The sequence below is a fragment of the Macaca mulatta genome, chromosome 11 (genome assembly GCF_049350105.2).
Source record: "Macaca mulatta isolate MMU2019108-1 chromosome 11, T2T-MMU8v2.0, whole genome shotgun sequence".
In the NCBI taxonomy this organism is placed as follows: domain Eukaryota; kingdom Metazoa; phylum Chordata; class Mammalia; order Primates; family Cercopithecidae; genus Macaca; species Macaca mulatta.
The window spans coordinates 21787338-21806404 of record NC_133416.1 but is presented as its reverse complement, the minus strand read 5'-3'; the positions used below and the strand labels follow the sequence as shown (position 1 = coordinate 21806404).

General features: G+C 36.1%; 1 protein-coding gene across 10 annotated transcripts in view; it reads right to left on the bottom strand.

The window, feature by feature from the left end:
• Positions 1 to 19067, bottom strand: part of PLEKHA5 (pleckstrin homology domain containing A5) — a 248976-nt gene that overhangs the window by 41237 nt on the left and 188672 nt on the right. For 9 of the 10 annotated variants that reach the window (XM_028829293.2, XM_028829301.2, XM_077953134.1 and 6 more), the window contains 3 exons: positions 11790 to 11852; positions 10467 to 10547; positions 10190 to 10339 (listed from right to left, as the gene is read on the bottom strand). In XM_028829293.2, the coding sequence (XP_028685126.1) occupies positions 10190 to 10339; positions 10467 to 10547; positions 11790 to 11852 (294 nt within the window). Of the gene's footprint in view, positions 1 to 10189; positions 10340 to 10466; positions 10548 to 11789; positions 11853 to 12362; positions 12399 to 17537; positions 17619 to 19067 lie in introns of all 10 variants that reach the window. The other variant, XM_028829288.2, reaches the window with a different exon arrangement.

The window sequence follows — 19067 nt, the reverse complement described above, 5'->3', positions numbered from 1 at the left end:
AGTATAGACGAGGTTTCTCCATGTTGGACTGGCTGGTCTTGAACTCCTGACCTCAGATGATCTGCCCACTCCAGTCTCCCAAAGTGCTGGGATTACAGGCCTGAGCCACCATGCCCGGCCTGAATGAACTCTTTCAATCTGGAACTATATGGATGAACCTCATAAGTTAAACGAAGACAGGCAAAGAGTATATGGTTACACTTCATATAAAGTTCAAGGCTGAGTGCAGTGGCTCATGCCTGTAATCCCGGCACTTTAGCAGGCCGAAGTGGGTGGATCCCTTGAGCCCAGGAATCTGAGACCAGTTTGTGTAACATAGTAAAATCCCATCTCTGCAAAGTATACAGATATTAGCCAGGTATGGTGGTGCATGTCTGTAGTCCCAGTTACTTGGGAGGCTGAGGTGAGAGGATCGCTTGAGCCACGAGGTGGAGGTTGCAGTGAGCCAAGATTGTGCCATTGTACTCCAGCCTGTGTGAGAGACTTTGTCTCCAAAAAAGAAAGTTCAAAAATAGGTAAAACTCATCTATAGTTTAAACGGCAGGTGCTACACTATAGCTACTCAGGAGACTGGGCAGGGGTAGGATCACTTGAGACTAAGAGTTGGAGGCTGCAGTGTGCTATGACCGCACCCGTGAAGAGCCACTGCACTCCCATCTGGGCAATGTGGCAATACCCTGTCTCTAAAACAACTAAAAAAAAATTAAGGAAAAGAAAGAAGAAAAGAAAAAAGTCTAGTAGTGTTCCTTTTGGGAGAGGAGTCTCTGGCATGCTAGTAAAATTCAATGTCTCGATATAGATGTTGGCTAAACTCCTAAACAGCGTGCTTTTCTGAGAACATGTTATATTCCAAGAAAAGAAAAAAAAAGTGTGTGAGTTGGGGTGGAGGAGGGATTGCTGCAGAGTTTTCTAGAGACAGGGTTTTGCTCTGCTGCCCAGGCTACAGTGCAGTGGCATGATCATAATTCACTGCAGCCTTGAACTCCTGGGCTCAAGCGATCCTCCTGCCTCAGCCTCCCAAGTAGCTAGGACTACAGGTTTACACCACCATGCCCAAATAATTTTTTAATTTGGGGTTTCACCATGTTGCTCAGACCGGTCTTGAACTCCTGGGCTCAAGCAATCTTTCCAAAGAACTGGGATTACAGGTGTAAGCCTTGGTGCCAGGCCAGACTTTTTTCTCACACTGTCACCTGGGCTGGAGTGCAGTGGTGTGATCTCAGCTCACTGCAGCCTCAACTCCCCGGGCTCAAGCAATCCTCCCACCTTGGCCTCCTGAGTAGTACAGGTGCACGCCACCATGCTGGGGTATTGTTTTTTAATAGTTTGTAAACTCAAGGTCTCACTGTGTTGTCCAGGCTGGTCTTGAACCCCTAGGCTAAAGCAATCCTCCTGCCTCAGCCTCCCAAAGTGCTGGGATTACACGTAGGAGCCACCATGCCTGGCCAATATTTTTTTTAAAAAATTGTCTAAGTTTAGGGTATGGAACAAGTAAATTTTAATAGTGCTTACTTCTGTATAGTCTGTACTGAGACAACACTTGGCCACTGTGTGGGGGAGAAAGTGAAGTAGGTCTAAATACTTAAATGTAATGAAATTCCAGATTTCCAAAAATATCAGTTAAGGATTTTAATATTTGGCTAGATGGCTATATAGCAGATATATACTATGTCCTTTATTAAGAAAGGATTAATGGCTGGGCATGGTGGCTTACGCCTATAATTGCAGCAGTTTGGGAGGCCGACGTGGGAGAGTCTTTTGAGCTCAGGAGTTAAGACCAGCCTGGGCAACATAGGGAGATCTCATCTCTACAAAAAAATTCTATTAAAAAAAAAAATCAAAACTAATGATGCATTTCCAAGTTTTTAATATGAGGGAAACTTTCCTTTTCTTATCTAAAATCAATGGCAATTTACAACAAAGTCTACGCAAGGGAATGGTTATACAATACACTAGACACAAATCTCAAATTGTTTTCTCTGTATTTTACTGTCACACAGCCTCTCTCTTTAATAATCAAGTAAATATTGTAAGACTATAGGTGACTACAGTAAAAAAAAAAAAAAAAGAAAATAATTACTACTATTCTTGGAGCTAATAAACTGTTTTACCCTCTGGTTTGCTTCTCAATTAGGGTTTCTAAGTTTTAATTTAAGAAATGACAATTCATTTTTCTGCTTTTCATTAAAAAATAAAACCTGTAACTTTGGAAAAGTATTGACATAGATTTTTAATATCAAAATGAGGGAGAAGCAATAGATGCAGTGTAATTATTCATTAACTTCCTAATTTAAACTCAAACATCTCTTTCAAACTTTAAGTAATATTACAAATTAATGTGCACTACTATATCTTAGAAAATTAAAGCCTTATGATATTTAAATTAATTTTACTGGTATATTTCAAGGATCAGGCAAAAAAATTAAAATGTCAATTTTTTGGTCACTAATACCCCACCATAACAGTCCTGCCAACTGGTATTAGAAGTTGTTGATTTTTCAAGTCAATCAAAATAAAGTTATGTCTGATTTATTAATTTTTTCATTTTACCTTCAGGATGTAGAGATTTCCTGGCTCACATTTAAAGAATGTGCTTAATTATTTGAGGAGATTTTTTAAAAATAATTTTTTTTTTTTTTTACAAATTTATACTTGTCATGTAACTGCTTCTCAAATAAAATCCCTCTTACTATACTATCTAATGACTATACTGGCATACTGGCTTTTTTTAACCTAAGAAGATGTTTACGTTTTATTATTATTTTTTCACTTAGCCTTGACTTGAAACACACTAAAAAGATGTTTAAAAGGGCACCAGTTCAAACCGTATATAGTGAGGTTCTACTATCAGCCACAATTATAAAGCTATCTATATTTTAAATTTCTAGTTTATGACCACAATTGTAGTCATTCTATGTTTTAGCTATTTGTAATCTTTAACTCCTGTGTTTAGTTTCTTCTCTGATGTTTTCTATGAAACAAAACAATCTTCTCATCTCAAAGAAAGTGCTTGCTTTCTATTGTTAAAAATGCTAGATATAATAAAAACAGAAAGGCTAGCACACAGGGGAAGATTTAAATAAATAACTATTATTGCGCCAAACTTCCGTTGGCTTTTTTGTGGATTTTGTTTTGTTTTGTTTTTTTGAGACGGGGTCTCAGTTTGCTGTCTGGGACCTCGCTGGGCTCAGGTCATTCTGCTGCCTCAGCCTCCCAAGTAGTTGGCACTCCAGGCACACGCCACTGTGCTCTGCTAGTTTTTTTTTTTTTTTTGTAGAGAAGGAGTTTCACCATGTTGCTTAGGCTGGTCCCAAACTCCTGGGCTCAAGTAATCTGCCCACCTCAGCCTCCCAAAGTACTATGATTACAAGCATGAGCCACCACACCCAGTCTGGGGAAACCAAAAGTTGATTCTTTGAAAAGAAAAACAAGATTGACAGACTGTCAGCTAAAATAACAAAGAAAAAAAGAAGATCCAAATAAGCATAATGAGAAGCAACCAAGGTGACATTACAATGGATTCCACAGACATACAAAGGATTCCTAGAGACGATTACGAACACCACTATGAATACAAACTAGAAAATCTAGATGAAATAGAGAAATTCCTGGAAATATACAATCTCCCAAGATTGAGTCAGGAAGAAACTGATACACTGAACAGGCCAATATTGAGTTCTGAAATTGAATTTGTAATAAAAAACCTGCCAAACAAAAAAAGCCACAGATCAGATGGATTCACAGCTGATTTCTACCAGACACAAAGAGCTGGTACTAATTCTACTGAAGCTATTCCAAAAAAATAAGGAGGGTCTCCTCTTTAACTCATTCTATGAAGCCAGCATCACTCTGATACCAAAACTTGGTAAAGACACAAAGAAGAAAAAAAACGAAGGCCAATATCCCTGATGAACATAGATGTAAAAATCCTCAACAAAATACCAGCAAACCAAATTCAATGGCATATCAAAAAGTTAATTCACCATGATAAAGTATGCTTCATTTCTAAGATGCAAGATTTGTTCAACATATGCAAATCATAAATGTGAGTCACTAAACAGAATAAAAAACAAAAAATGTATGATCATCTCAGTAGACACGGAAAAGGCTTTTGATAAAATCCAGCATCTCTTCATGACAAAAACCCTCAAGAAATAATTCCATGTTGAAGGAATATGCCCTAAAATAGTAAGGGCCATCTATGACAAATATACAGTCAACACCACACTGAGACGGGCAAAAACTGGAAGCATTACCCTTGAGAGCTGGAAAAAGACAAGGATGCCCACTCTCACCACTCCTATTCAACGTAATACTGAAGTCCTAGTCAGAGCAATTAGGCAAGAGGAAGAAATAAAATGCATCCAAATAGGAAAAGAAGTCAAATTATCTCTCTTCACAGATGATGTGATCTATACCTAGAAAACCCTGAAGACCCTATCAAAAGGTTCCTACAACTGATAAATGACTTCAGGAAAGTTTCAGGACACAAAATCAACGTACAAAAATCACTGGCATTTCTATACACCAATAATGTTCAAGCTGAGAGCCAAATCAAGAAGGCAATCCCGTTTACGATACACACACACACACACACACACACTGCTAGGAATGCATCTAACCAAGGAGGTGAAAGATATAAGAACTACAAAATACTGTTGAAAGAAATCATAGATGACACAAACTAATGGAAAAACATTCTATGCTCATGGATTAGAAGAATCAATATTGTTAAAATGGTCATACTGCCCGAAGCAATCTACAGATTCAATGCCATTCCTATCAAACTATCATCATTTTTCACAGAACCAGAAAAATTCTTAAATTCATATTGAACCAAGAGTCCAAACAGACAAAGCAATCCTAAACAAAAACAAAGCCAGAGGCATTACGCTACCTGACTTCAAACTATACTATAAGGCTACAGACTAAAACATCATGGTACTGGTACAAAAACATACGCAGACCAAGGAAACAGAATATAAAACCCAGAAGTTAAGCCACACACCTATGGCCATCTGATATTTGACCAAATTCACAAAAATAAGCAATGGGGAAAGGGCTTCTTATCTTCTTATTCAATAAATGGTGCTGCAATAGCTGGCTAGCCATACGCAGAAGAATGAAACCGACCCGTTCCTTTCACCGCATACAAAAATTAACTCAAGAGGGATTAAAGAGTTAAGTGTCAGGCCTCAAACGATAAGAATCCTTTAGCCAGGCATGGTGGCTCATGCCTGTAATCCCAGTACTATGGGAGGCCGAGGTGGGAAGATCACATGAGGCTTGGAGTTTGACACCAGCCTGGCCAACATGGTGAAACCCTGTCTCTACTAAAAATACAAAAAGTAGCCAGGCTTGATAGGGGGCACTTATAATCCCAGCTACTTGGGAGGCCGAGGCATGAGAACTGCTTGAACCTGGGAGGTGGAGGTTGCAGTGAGCAAAGATCGTGCCACTGCACTCTAGCCTGGGCAACAGAGTGAGTCTCCGTCTCAAAAAAAAAAAAAAAAAAAAAAGTAATTGCAACAAAAACAAAAATTGACAAGTGGGACCTAATTAAAGAGCTTCTGTAAAGCAAAAGAAACTATCAATGGAATAAACAGCCTGCAGAATGAGAGAAAAGACTCACAAACTATGCATCCAACAAAGGTTGAATATCCAGAATCTATAAGGAGCTTAAGCAATTGAACAAGGAAAAAACAAAACAAATAACTCTTAAAAAATGGGCAAAAGACATGAACAGACACTTAAAGGAAGACATATAAGTGGCTAAAAAACATATAAAAAATGCTCCATATCACTAATCATCAGAGAAATACAAATTAAAATCACAATGAGATACCATCTCACATTCATCAGAATGGCTACTATTAAAAAGTAAAAAAAACCAAAAAACAAAAAACAGATGCTGGCAAGACTGCAGAGAAAAGGAAATGCTTATAACACAGTGAGAGGACATATAAATTAGTTCGGCCACTATGGACACTATGGATTTCTCAAAGAACTTAAATCAGAACTACCATTTGACCCAGCAATTGCATTACTGGGTATATATCCAAAAGAAAGCAAATCTTTCTACCAAACATACCCATGCACTTGCATGTTCACCACAGAACTATTTACAATAGCAAATACATGGAACCAACCTAGATGCCCATCAATGGTGGACTGGTTAAAGAAAATGTGGTACATATACACCACGGTACTACACAACGATAACAAAGAATGAAATTATGTCCTCTGCAGCATCATGGATGCAACCAGAGGCCATTATCCTAAGTAAATTAATGCAGGAAAAGAAAACCAAATACCGCATGTTCTCACAGGTGGAAGCTAAACGCTGGTACTCATGGACATAAAGATGGTTTAACAGTGAAACTGGGGACTACTGAGGGTGGGGAAAGAATGGGGATAAAGGTTGAAATTGGGTACTATGCTAGGTACCTGGGTGACGGGCTCATTCATACACCAAACCTCAGCATCACACAATAGACCCAGTTAACAAACCTGCACATGTACCCCCAAACCTAAAATAAAATAAAAATAAATAAAAAGTATAGGGAACACTGCTTTACACGTTTCCCTTGTGCTAATCCTAGTTTTGTGTACTTTGTGGCCTACCAGGTGAGGAGAAGAGTTCTCAGAATCACAGCTTTGATCTATAGAGGTGCTAATGTTACAAGCCTTCTGCTTGGGGCTTAGATTTGAACTAGTGCTATGAATTGACTGTGACAGATTCAGTGAAATCCTTTGAGATTCTGCCAGCAAAAATGTAATTCAAATTTAAATCTAATCAACATTCACTGAGTGCCAACCATATGCCCAGTATGATGTTACACACATGCTAACATTTGAAGCCTTAAGCTACAAATATAAATAAGTTTACATAAAGGCACAAATAACATAGTTTGTATTCTATGCAGTAAGACTTGTCTTAGAAGAATATATTCTGAGGGTTTGTCATAACCATGGATTATTGCTGAAGGCAAGGAAAAAGAAACCAGGAAAGTGATTACATAAGATAAAAACCAGAAAAGGGGATACTCAGAAGATCAATTTATTTTTATTTTATTTATTTTATTTTTTTCAGATGGAGTTTCGCTCTTGTTGCCCAGGCCAGAGTGCAATGGCGCGATCTCAGCTCACTGCAACCTCTGCCTCCCGGGTTCAAGTGGTTCTCCTGCCTCAGCCTCCTGAGTAGCTGGGATTACAGGCATCTGCCATCACGCCTGGCTAATTTTTGTATTTTTATTAGAGGCGGGGTTTCACCATGTCGGCCAGGCTGGTCTTGAACTCCTGACCTTGTGATCTGCCTGTCTTGGCCTCCCAAAGTGCTGGGATTACAGGCGTGAGCCACCATGCCTGGCCTTCTATTATTAACTATTTTGTTTTAGAGACAGTGAATCACTCTATCACCCAGGCTGGAGTGCAGTGGCATAATCACACAGCCTTGACGTCCTGGGCTCAAGAGATCCTCCCACCTCAGTCTCCTAAGTAGCTAGGATCACAGGTGTACAACACCATGCTCAGCTACTTTTTGTTTCTTGTAGAGATAGGGTCTCCCTCAGTTGCCCAGTTTGGTGGTCTCAAACTCCTGGGCCCAAGCAATCCTCCTGCCTCAGCCTCCCAAAGTACTGATTACAGGTGTGAGCCAGCACTCCTGGCAACATTCATTTCTGTTAAGACATTTTTAACATATTCCCATCTGAGCTAAAGTTAACCTTGAGATGGAGCAAATTCTGAGCCTACTGATGAGATTTAATTTATTAATCCCAGTTGATAAGGGATTTCCTAAAATTAGAATTTCAAGAGCAGACATCAAATCATTAAATAGTTTCCAACTAAATGTCTGTAGAACCTACCATTTTGATTTGACTCAAGTTGTCCTAGAGACCCTGAGCTTCTCATTAGCTTGGCATTGACAGCTTAACCCCATTTTCCCTTTCTAATCTCACATTTTCTATCCTCTCACAGGAATCCTCTATCCCACTCAGGCAGTTAGTTCTATTTCCTCCTTTTCCAAACATGTCTCCTACATTCTCATCTTTGCTGTGGCTTAAGGTGTTTTGTATTATTTGAATAAACCACTCTTCATTTCTCTTCTCGTTGTATTCAAATCCTACCTATCCTTGATTAGCTTAGTGACTACTTCCTTGTAGACAGTATTTCAGGTGCTTATATTTTCTTTATGACTATATTACAGAAATTCATATAGATCTAATTCTTCAGAACTGTAGTAAGAAGATCTGGATTTGAGTTTTAGGCATATTATTTGTTAGCTTTGTAACCTTGGGTAAGTCATTCAGCTCAATCATTCATCAAATGTGAATGAGACACAGTTTCTTATTTCAAGAAACTCACAATGGAAAGGATATTAAATTTTAAAAAAGCCTATAAACATGACAATATAATTAAGAGACTCAAATGAGACAACAGCAATAACAGTATTTTAAAAATGGAAATAGAAATATAATGTATTTAAGAATTTCTCAAATTAAGTTTTCAATGATATCAAAATCATGGTATATTCCTTTAAAAATAGCTCACGTTTGGAATTCAGGGTTCAGAATAGAAGCCAAGTTGAGATTCTGGGATCTTGCCAGCCTGGAAAGCCTCCTCTAAATTAAGCTATACTGTCTGTGGCCCTTCTTAAAAGATAGCTGCTCCTTAGCCCATTGAAGTGTAAGTACAGACAAAGGTTTGGGAGCAGTTTTATATAACATGGCAGATTTTGCTAAGATTTCTCTTTCAAAGAGCTGCTTGGACTGGTGCTCTTACTATGTTTATAGAGATGACCACATCATAGGATCTAAAGCCAGCTGTTTAAACTCATAAAACACTCAATTTATAAGCTGCAAGTTAAGACTTTTAGATTTCGTCATTCCAGGAGACTCACAGTCATAGTCATATGACTATGAGTTACAAGGTTCTGTTATGTATATTTCTTTCTTTTTTTTTTTTTAAAACAGGGTCTCACTCTGTTGCCCAGGGTGGAGTGCAGTGGCATGATCTTGGCTCACTGTAACCTCTGCCTCCTGGGTTCAAGCAATTCTCCTGCCTCAGCCTCCCAAGTAGCTGGGATTACAGGCACCTGCCACCACACCCAGCTAATTTTTGTATTTTAGTAGAGATGAGGTTTCACCATGTTGGCCAGGCTAGTCTCGAACTCTTGACCTCAAATGATCCACCTGCCTTAGCCTCCCAAAGTCCTGGGATTAGAGGCGTGAGCCACCACACCTAGCCTTGCTATTTATATTTCTATTGATTGATTGATTGAGACAGAGTTTCAGTCTTGTCGCCCAGGCTGGAGTGTAATGGCATGATCTTGGCTCACTGCAACCGCTGCCTCCCAGGCTCAGGTGATTTTCCCGCCTCAGCCCCCTGAGTAGCTGGGATTACAGGTGCGTGACACCACACCTGGCTAATTTTGTATATTTAGTAGAGATGGGGTTTCACCATGTTGGTCACTTCAGGTGATCCACCCACCTCGGCCTCCCAAAGTGCTAGGATTACAGATATGAGCCACCGTGTCTGGCCTATTTATTTTCTTAATGCAATAAATTTTCACATATTTCAGAATTTTTCATTTACATGATACATAAAAACAGGAGTATTTATCTCCCCTGTAAAACACTCATTTCACAAAGACAAAATGGTTGGCTGGGTGTGGTGGCTTACACCTGTAATTGCAGCACTTTGGGAGGCCAAGCCAGGAGAATCACTTGAGACCAGGAGTTTAAGACCAGCCTAGGCAACACAGTAAGGCCCCATCTCTATGCAAAAAAAAATAAAAAATAAAAAATAAAAAAAAAAATAAAAATCTAGCCAGGTGTAGTAGTGCCAGCCTGTAGTCCCAGCTACTTGAGAGGCCAAGGCTCTCACTTGAGTCCAAGAAATTCAGGCTACAAGTGAGTTATAGTCAAACTACTGTACTCCAGCCTGGGTGACAGAGTGAGAACTTGTCTCATAAGTAAGTAAATAAATAACAGAATGCCCACTAATTAAATAATCTTTTATTTTTATGTTCCTAAAGAGAAGCACACACTAATAACAAATTACTATTTTTTGCTATAATAATAATGAAGAATCCTAAAGAGAGCCCAGTATTTAAAAAAAAAAAGAGAGAGAAGAAAATAGAACTACATATTCAAGTTACTTCTATTAGGGGAAAAAAAAATCTACTTACGGCAGTGGCTCGAGAAAGTTCTCGACACGTACTAAGCAGTCCATTTTGTAAATCATCCCTTTGTAACACCACTGTCTGAATGGCTGCTGGGTTATCTGCATGCATTTCTATCTCTTGGCTGGCTGACAGCAAAGCTTGCTCAAGCGTATACTATTATAATAAAAAGAATTACATTTAACGTTCTGCATCATCGTATTAATTCTTTTTACTTATCAGTGTCCTGATAATAATCATATTAAGTAACATCAGTTGTAGACAATAAACATAACTGTCCTACTTTCTCCTTGTGGAGTTGCTGAAGTTTCTCTTCCAGAGCATGCACCACTTTATCTTGTTCACATAATCGGCTTAACTTGGCCTAGGTTATAAGAGAAGATGTCTTGTTAGCAATTTTTAAATTTTTTCTGTAATTGGAGGTAGGCAATCATTATCTGACCAAAAATCTTTATTTCAATCCATAAAATAAAAGCTAAAATATAGCTTATAAAGACAGAATGTCTAAAAAATAGGCATGTAAGCATTTTGCCTCTACAATCTGCTAAATAGGTTAAGTGATATATGCAGTCCTTAATTAAAATGCTTACTGGATTCTATTGTTACATATTTAAAAAATCATGCTCTTGGATTCTTAAGTCAGCTGGGCATGGTGGCGTGCTCCCGTAATCCCAGCTATATGGGTGTCTGAGGCATAAGAATCACTTGAACCCAGGAGGCAGAGGTTGCAGTGAGCTGAGATCGTGATACTGCACTCCAACCTGGGTAACAGGGAGAGACCCTGACTCAAAAAGAAAAAAAAAAAAAAAAAGAAAAGGGGGTATAACTCAAAAAACTCAATGAAATAAAACCAGGGGAAATAACGAGGGAAGTATGCATAAGAATGTATGGCAAATCAGCAATCTAAAATATGATTTAAAAGAAACTAAATTTAATTTAAAAAGGAGTAGTGATAAAATTTCTAAAGGCTGATACTTTATCTGAAAAACATAGCAATTCTTCTTTGTCTCCAGTCTTCCATAACTTTTTTTTGGTTTGTTTTGAGGCAAGGTCTCACTCCATAACCCAGGCTGCAGTGCAGTGGCATGATCTCAGCTCACTGCACCTCTCCCTTCTGGGTTCAAGAGATTCTCATGCGTCATCCTCCCGAGTAGCTGGGATTACAAGCGCGTACCACCATGCCCAGCTGATTTTTGTATTTTTAGTAGAGACAATTTTTGTATATTTAGTAATTTTTGTATTTTAGTATGCTACGTTGCCCAGGCTGGTCTCAAACTCCTGGCCTCAAGTGATCCGCCCACCTTGGCTTCCCAAAGTGCTGGGACTACAGGTATGAGCCACCGCGCCCAGTCAATCTGTAACTTCTAAAAATCAGAAATAGTTTTTACTTTAAGTGATGCTTCATATGTTGGACTACTAACAATAGGGAGTAGAGGGACGTAGAGGGCAGGAAACAATAATTTAGAGCACACACATAAAATATGAATTTATCTGATGTCATTTTGGACGACTTGGGAGAAAGAAGTTTTTTGGTTATGCTTATTTCCAGTGTTTTTGGCAGAGAATATAACAGAGTACTGACAATATATATCATACTAATACTTACATCAATATCTACTTCTTCAGGTCTGTATTTGTATAATGTGCCTCTACCTTCATCTTGTGACAGCTATAAGAAAAAAATCATATAGCAACTTAAAAATCTTAATTTAAAAATATATTTAGCCTATAATTAATACTTTGGATTTATATTAAATATATATAATATAACAAAGATGGATTTTAATGATTCTTATACTTTTAGAAGTTTAATTCAAACACTGATTAACAAAGTAGAAAAATACTTAACAGTGATATAATATGCAAGATACATAAGAATGATGTATGTAACAAGCTTGTTAAACATAATAATATGCTGGTCAAACAAAACTAATACAGTATCTTACATTCTTTCTTTTAAAGACACACATTATTTTAATAAAAAAATTGACAAATACCATCATTGCAACTGTATCAAATCAAATACTTAAATCAAGCAAAGTTCAACAGTCAAAACCATCCTTCACAGTATACACATCATCACACACTGTATATGTGTACACTCAAATGTCAACACATCTTATTTAACGAAAATCTATAACATATTGTATACATATACATAATATATAAACACACATACACAATATAGACTTATCTTGTTCTTCTGTCTTAAGAACTAAAAGATAATGAAGGAAAAGGATGGGTTTAATTGAAAAGAGGAAAATCATTCGAAACCTCATAAAACTGAAAGCCTATGTTACAAACTATGGGTAGTCAAATTTCATTAAAAAGTTTATGTGTGTTTGTTGACACCATTTGTGTTACTCTATTGTAAGGAATTATTTAGTGTACTTAAATATCCTTTCTTCAGCTTCTTCCCAGTATATTTTGGTTAAAAGATATTTTGTGGTTACTTCTGATTGTGCTTAGCAAGATTTCAATAGCCATCCCAGTCAGTTATATCACAGATAACATCATAGCCTCTGCAGGCAATACTTCACTATTTTTCTTGTCTTTTGATTTTTATATTGACTGTGAGAAAGTAACAAAAACATAGTAGAAAAAATTTAAATGGGGCTCATTGTATGCTTACTAAATTGCACAATTTTTTCAAGGTGGGGTTAGAAGTAATGTGTCCCAACTATATTCCAGTTTAGAAAATTAAATTTCATATATGCATTATACAAAAGAATGTATAAATGACAATTCTGTATGTTTTCTCTATGAAAGAAACTGCCTGACAGTTACAGCTTTAAAAGGAAGCATTAAATAATGATTTAAATAGGAGATAACTTTGAATTGATCTAGAAATGTGGGAATCAGGAGAAGGTTAAAAATATAAGCATTCCAAACATAAAATAAATCCTGGATTTACATTTCATTTCAAGACATTACTTTCACATACCTCATGCAAATGAATCTGTGACTATTTAAGGGTATGCACAGTGATTGTTAAACCACAAAACTTTCATAGAAATGAATATTACATGAAAAATGAATTTAATGACAAAAGTTAGAATACTCTTACACTATTCAAAATAAGTATCCTCAGGTGTGTCCTGAGAAGTGTCAATTGTCATTGTAAATTAAAGCACCTAGATCCAAGAAAATAATTTATATTCCTATCTGGAAAAAAATAATAAAAAGTAAGTTTTAAATAGGTAGATCTATGATAAAAAATGTAAGACAATGCCAAAATTACATTTTTCACATTTATAACAAATTAAAGATGAAAGGTCATAAGCTACTAAGATGTTCAAATATAGTTTCCTTAGTATTTATTTATTTATTTTTTGAGATGGAGTCTCGCTATTGCCCAGCCTGGAGTGCAGTGATGCAATCTTGGCTCACTGCAACCTCCGCCTCCCGGGTTCAAGTGATTCTTCTGCCTCAGCCTCCAGAGTAGCTTTGATTATATGTGCACCACCATGCCCAGCTAATTTTTGTATTTTTAGTAGAGACAGGGTTTCACCATGTTGGCCAGGCTGGTCTCGAACTCCTGACCTCAAGTGATCCTCCCATCTTGGCTTCCCAAAGTGCTGGGATTATAGGCATGAGCCACCACGCCCAGTCATAGTTTGCTTAATATTTAAAGTTAAATGCAAAACAGCTTTACTAGACTACAGAATCTGAATATAACTAGCGGACAGTGTTTCATCTGGATTAAAATATCAAATATACCCTACATCTCAGAGTCAACAGAAAAAAAGACTAGTATATTAAAGTGAAAACTTAGTAATTTATAGTAAATCTTTAGGATATTGACATACTATTTTTATTTGGGGAGTCTTATTGCAGATTTATTTTTACATCAGCTAGCATATCATAATAGAGAAAAATGTTTACTGTAGTTACGACTTTAGAGTGATATCTCCTTTATAGCCATATAAATATATTACACGTATCAATCCGATTTTTGTGGTATTTCTGTTTTCAGTACCACCGAAATTTTTCTTTAAATCTTTTAAGTTATTCAATAAAGATATTCAATAGACATCAACTAACCAAATCCTTAAACCTTTCCCCACACACTGCTTTTACGACAGAATAAAAGCATAAGAAAACAAAATTATTCCTTAAACAAATAAAAACACCTTCATATAATTGAAAAGGTTGCTATTTTGTTCTCAATATGAAAATCCTGACCCCTCATCCCAACCTCCGGTCTTACCAAAAAAAGAAGGAAAATGTAAATTTCATGAGCATTCTGCTTAACTCAAGTTTTGCATGGTTAAGTTCATGGTAACACTTTTTATCAGTTTTTTCAAATACACCTTTAGCAAAAAAAAGAAAAAAAAAAAAGGTTTGGTTTGAATACTTCATTTGAAGTACTTTACCAACACTAGAAAAGCAAATGAAAAAATGGGCTATGTAGTAATTACACAAATTTGTGCAGTGCTCCAACTTCAGGTTGAGGAGTGTATTATATAGATTTTATTAACTACATAAGGACATGTGTTATATTTTATTTAGGATGTTGGAACCTTTTAAAGTATCTGATAGCTTCTTTTTTTATAAAGCTGTCCTTGGCAGTAAAACAAAGTTACTTATGTTAATTAAAATTCAACTTCAATATCCCTTAGGTATGTGAACTATATATATTTTAGAGTATATGAACATAATACATAAACTCCAAAAAGGAGTTTTGGGGAAATATTTTAAAATTTGATAAAATTAGACATTATATCCATAGAGGGCAAAAAACGCCACCATGCCTGGCTAATTTTTTGTATTTTTAGTAGAGACGGGGTTTCACCGTGTTAGCCAGGATGGTCTCGATCTCCTGACCTTGTGATCCGCCTGCCTCAGCCTCCCAAAGTGCTGGGATTACAGGCGTGAGCCACTGCGCCTGGTGGAATACAGAATGCTTTAAAAACAAACAAACAAAAAGAGATAGTATCTCATTCTGTCACCCAGGCTGGAGCATAGTGGTGTAATCGTAATCACAGTTCATTGCAGCTTTGGACTCCTGTCTCAGTCTCCTGAGTAGCTAGGACTATTGGTGTGTGCCACCATGCCTGGCTAATTTTTTCGTATTTTGTAGAGACAGGGTCTTGCTTTGTTGCCCAGTCTAGTCTCAAACTCCTGGGCTCAAGTGATCCTTCAGCTTGGGCCTCACAAATTGCTGGGATTATAGGAATAAGCCACCTTGCCAGGCCTGGATTCAGTTTTAAGTCTTTTTTATTTGACCAATTTTAAGAAAATTACTGCCTAGATAATTTCTTGGGCGTCCTCCAAGGAAGAAAAATGCAAACATTTCCATAAACTGAGTGGCTATGATTCAGAATAAAATGGGTTATAAAACATTTTGCCATTGTATTTCTAGCTAAATATCAAGAACTTATTAATACAACATTGTCAATTAACTTCAGAAAAGCAAACTGTACCAGTACATTTTCCCTGGATAATAACATGATAAGGGAAACCTGGAGAAACAAAAAATATAATTTCAGTTTGTGCAAATTTATAAACACAGTTTAAAAAAATGTGTCAGGCTGTCACTTTAATCTATTAAGGATGTCCTGCAATAATTAAGTCCTTTAGTAGTGGCTGAATAAAAGTAAGACAGTCTGAAGACTCCCTAGCCTTAACAGCACTGAGAGTTAACACTGATTTCCTGGTAACTGGTGGCTCAGCCATGCCCAGGCAAGGCTGCTGACATTAGACATTCAGATCTTTCTGTTCTGTACAATTTTAGTTTTCTTTCACGTATTAATATGAAGAAATATTTATACAAATCTATTGCTCTTTCAGTATTCAAGGTCAGTGATGCTATACTGAGCCAGTCTCATATATCTTCACTTTTTTCTCCCCCTCTCAGCCCTTCCCATTTCAGATCTCCACATTTGGGAAAACCCCAATTAGAACTTTTAATGCAACTGAATAATTTAAACTATCAGACTTCCGCATCAATAACCCTGAATGTTGAGCATTATAAAAAAGAAAAACCAACCAAACTAAATAGGAAATCCAGGCTAAAACATGCAAAACGTGATAAAAACATAACCTATTATAACAAAATCTCTTTGATCTCATGTCAATTTAGCATTACATAGATGATATATTTTACTGACAGCTTCAGACACTGCAGAATGTATCAGTTTTGGAGTAAGTATTAAGACTCTCAGTGTGGTACTTTGGAATAGAGTACCAAGGTCTATAATCTGGTGACTTTAAGAATTGAAAGATTCCAGTTTCTTTTGATAAGTAAAGCTGTTTAACTTTAAATATTTAAGTTTGTTAATCTCTTTATTGCAAATTTAAGACCATTTTCAGTCATCTAAAAATATACTTTAAATACTTTGAAAACTGTGCTGAAATATAAGTCACCTTCTGATCAACTGTACCCATTCCTCAGTTACAGGGCCCTGTGATGCAGATCCCATGGCAACTGAACCAAATAGAGGCCTAAAAAGCCAGTGTGAGCTCAAAGTCCTTCTTTTTACTAGGTGCCTTATACATTTTAATCAAAATATATATTCATTTTTCATGTTAGTTAATTTTCTTCTTCTGCATGATTTTTAAAGATTATAAAGGTCATACGCCAGAGTAATTTGAGGGTGTTGAGGTGGAAGAAGCTGATGCTGAGAAACACATAGCTAGAAACATTTAGACCATGAAATACACAAAAATTTGATAGAAACATATATGACTTCTTTTGCAGATCTGCAGATTACTAAGGTTCCTAAGTTAAAGCCAGTCAACTCCATGACACACATTTTGAGTTTGGAAAAACAATAGGGCAACTTATGATAGTCTTGACGACTGCTTAAGAATGGTAAGAACACAGGGAGAAAATACCCCCAGTATGTTAAGAAGCGGCTATCTTTAAGTTTTACCATACCACAGTACAGAAACTAGATTTGAATAACGCCCATACAAATAGAATGTATTCTTAAAACACTAGGTTGGGGGAAGTTGTGAAGGGCTACCCCTGAAAGTAAATATTTTTACAAAGCCTTTTCCCTAAAAAAATAGGTATAATGCTTTTAAAGTTAATAAAACCATATGAAAATCTAGTAATTTTGCAAATGTACTGCAGACCTCCAAGTACATATCAATCAAATACTCTGCACAAAAACTTCAGGAAAATGGCACATTTAATATTCAACAGCAAAATGTTCAGCGAAGCCATGCTAAGAATACTGCAGCATCTTGAAAAGCATGGATGAATTGTGGTTTTCCAAATAAACATAAACAAAAAATAACATAAGAAAAACACTGATGTCATGAGTAAATCTGAGAATAAATCAAAACTGTCACTGAGGGATTTTGCAGATGATAAAGCAGTATCATTCACTGTCCAAGACCTTACTTGCTGGTACAGTTGGGGTCTTAGCGCCGAGTTCTCAATCATTGTGTGAACCATGGTGATAATAGGTTCATTTTCTTTCATCTATTTCAAATCAGGAGGAGCATACAGCAAACATCAGTTTACAGCATAGCTAGATTTGAAAGACGACACTGTAAATATAGCCTCTACTTTAATATCTTCCTAACAGTGCAGTTGTTTACATTTTACCCCATGGTTGTACAGATTTAAGTCATATAAACCATTTAAACAAGTATTAAATGCTGTGAAATACTTTCAAGAAAAAAACTACTAATTACAACACTGTCACAACTAGTTTTACTTCATACATATAATCATGATATAGTCAATTAATATTGCTACACATACTAAAATAGATGATAAATCATAATTCAAAGGATAAACTAAAGGGCAAGAACCTACACATTCAGGAGAAAAACGGTATAATTTAATTGATTATGAACTCAGTAATAAAGCTGAAAATGATATTCAGTTCTGTGTAAGGTTATAAAAAATTAGTTCTCTAAAAATATTAAAATATTATAATATATTGAATGTGTCACTTAATCACATATTTTGTTAAAGGTAATCTTGACATTTATAGACACTCTATTTTGGATTTTCTCACAGTATAATACCACATGGAGAATTACTCAAGGATATGCAAACTAAGACTTATTCGGCAAAGACTTGGTATGTTTCCTCAGCTCCTAAAAAGGTAGTCTGAAACCAAGCTTAACATTTCCAGCTATGTTATACTTAATTACTGCCTCTAGAAAAATATTTGTTTTAGCAGGCTCTGTACTTGAGTTAAAGCACTCAAAAGACAATTATGATGTATACAGTAAAAGGCCAAGAAAGCTTTATCATTTGTAAGCAGACAGGTCTGCTTATAATAGTAATTTGTAACGTTTACTTTATGTAATTTTCATCTTTCATATATAGAAAATAAGGATTTCTATTGTGGCTGACAAATGCTACTTACTGATTCAGCTAAGTCTACAACAAAAGTTCATTAATCTCAATATTAATAAATTTATTAATATAATGTAAGAAAAAACTAAACCTTAAAATTATTTTTCTAGACAATTATATTTTCAGTCTAACTGCCAATGTTTCACCCAATAAAATTTGTTTAGTTATCAAATTAAAAACCTCCTATGACTGGTTTAATCTACTTTTTAGTCAATTAAGTGATAATTAAACACACACTTGTCTTTTAACAATATCTCAACTAAAAGTTTCATTCAGACTAGACCATTTGTTTTTAAATCTCTGTGCCTACAACTGCTTTTTGGAAGTGAGGATACTGAAAAAAAAAAATCTTCACTGAAGAATAAATTGACAAATTTTAGTTGTACATCAATGACTTTTGACAAAAGTATTCACATATGTTAACAGTAAAAATATACAGACTGTTTCCATTTACCCAGGTAGTTCCCTCATGTTAGTTTACCACCAACCTGATTAATAAATTAATTTTATTTGTCAAACTTTTTAATTAAATGTAAAGGTAGTTGGAACAACCATCAG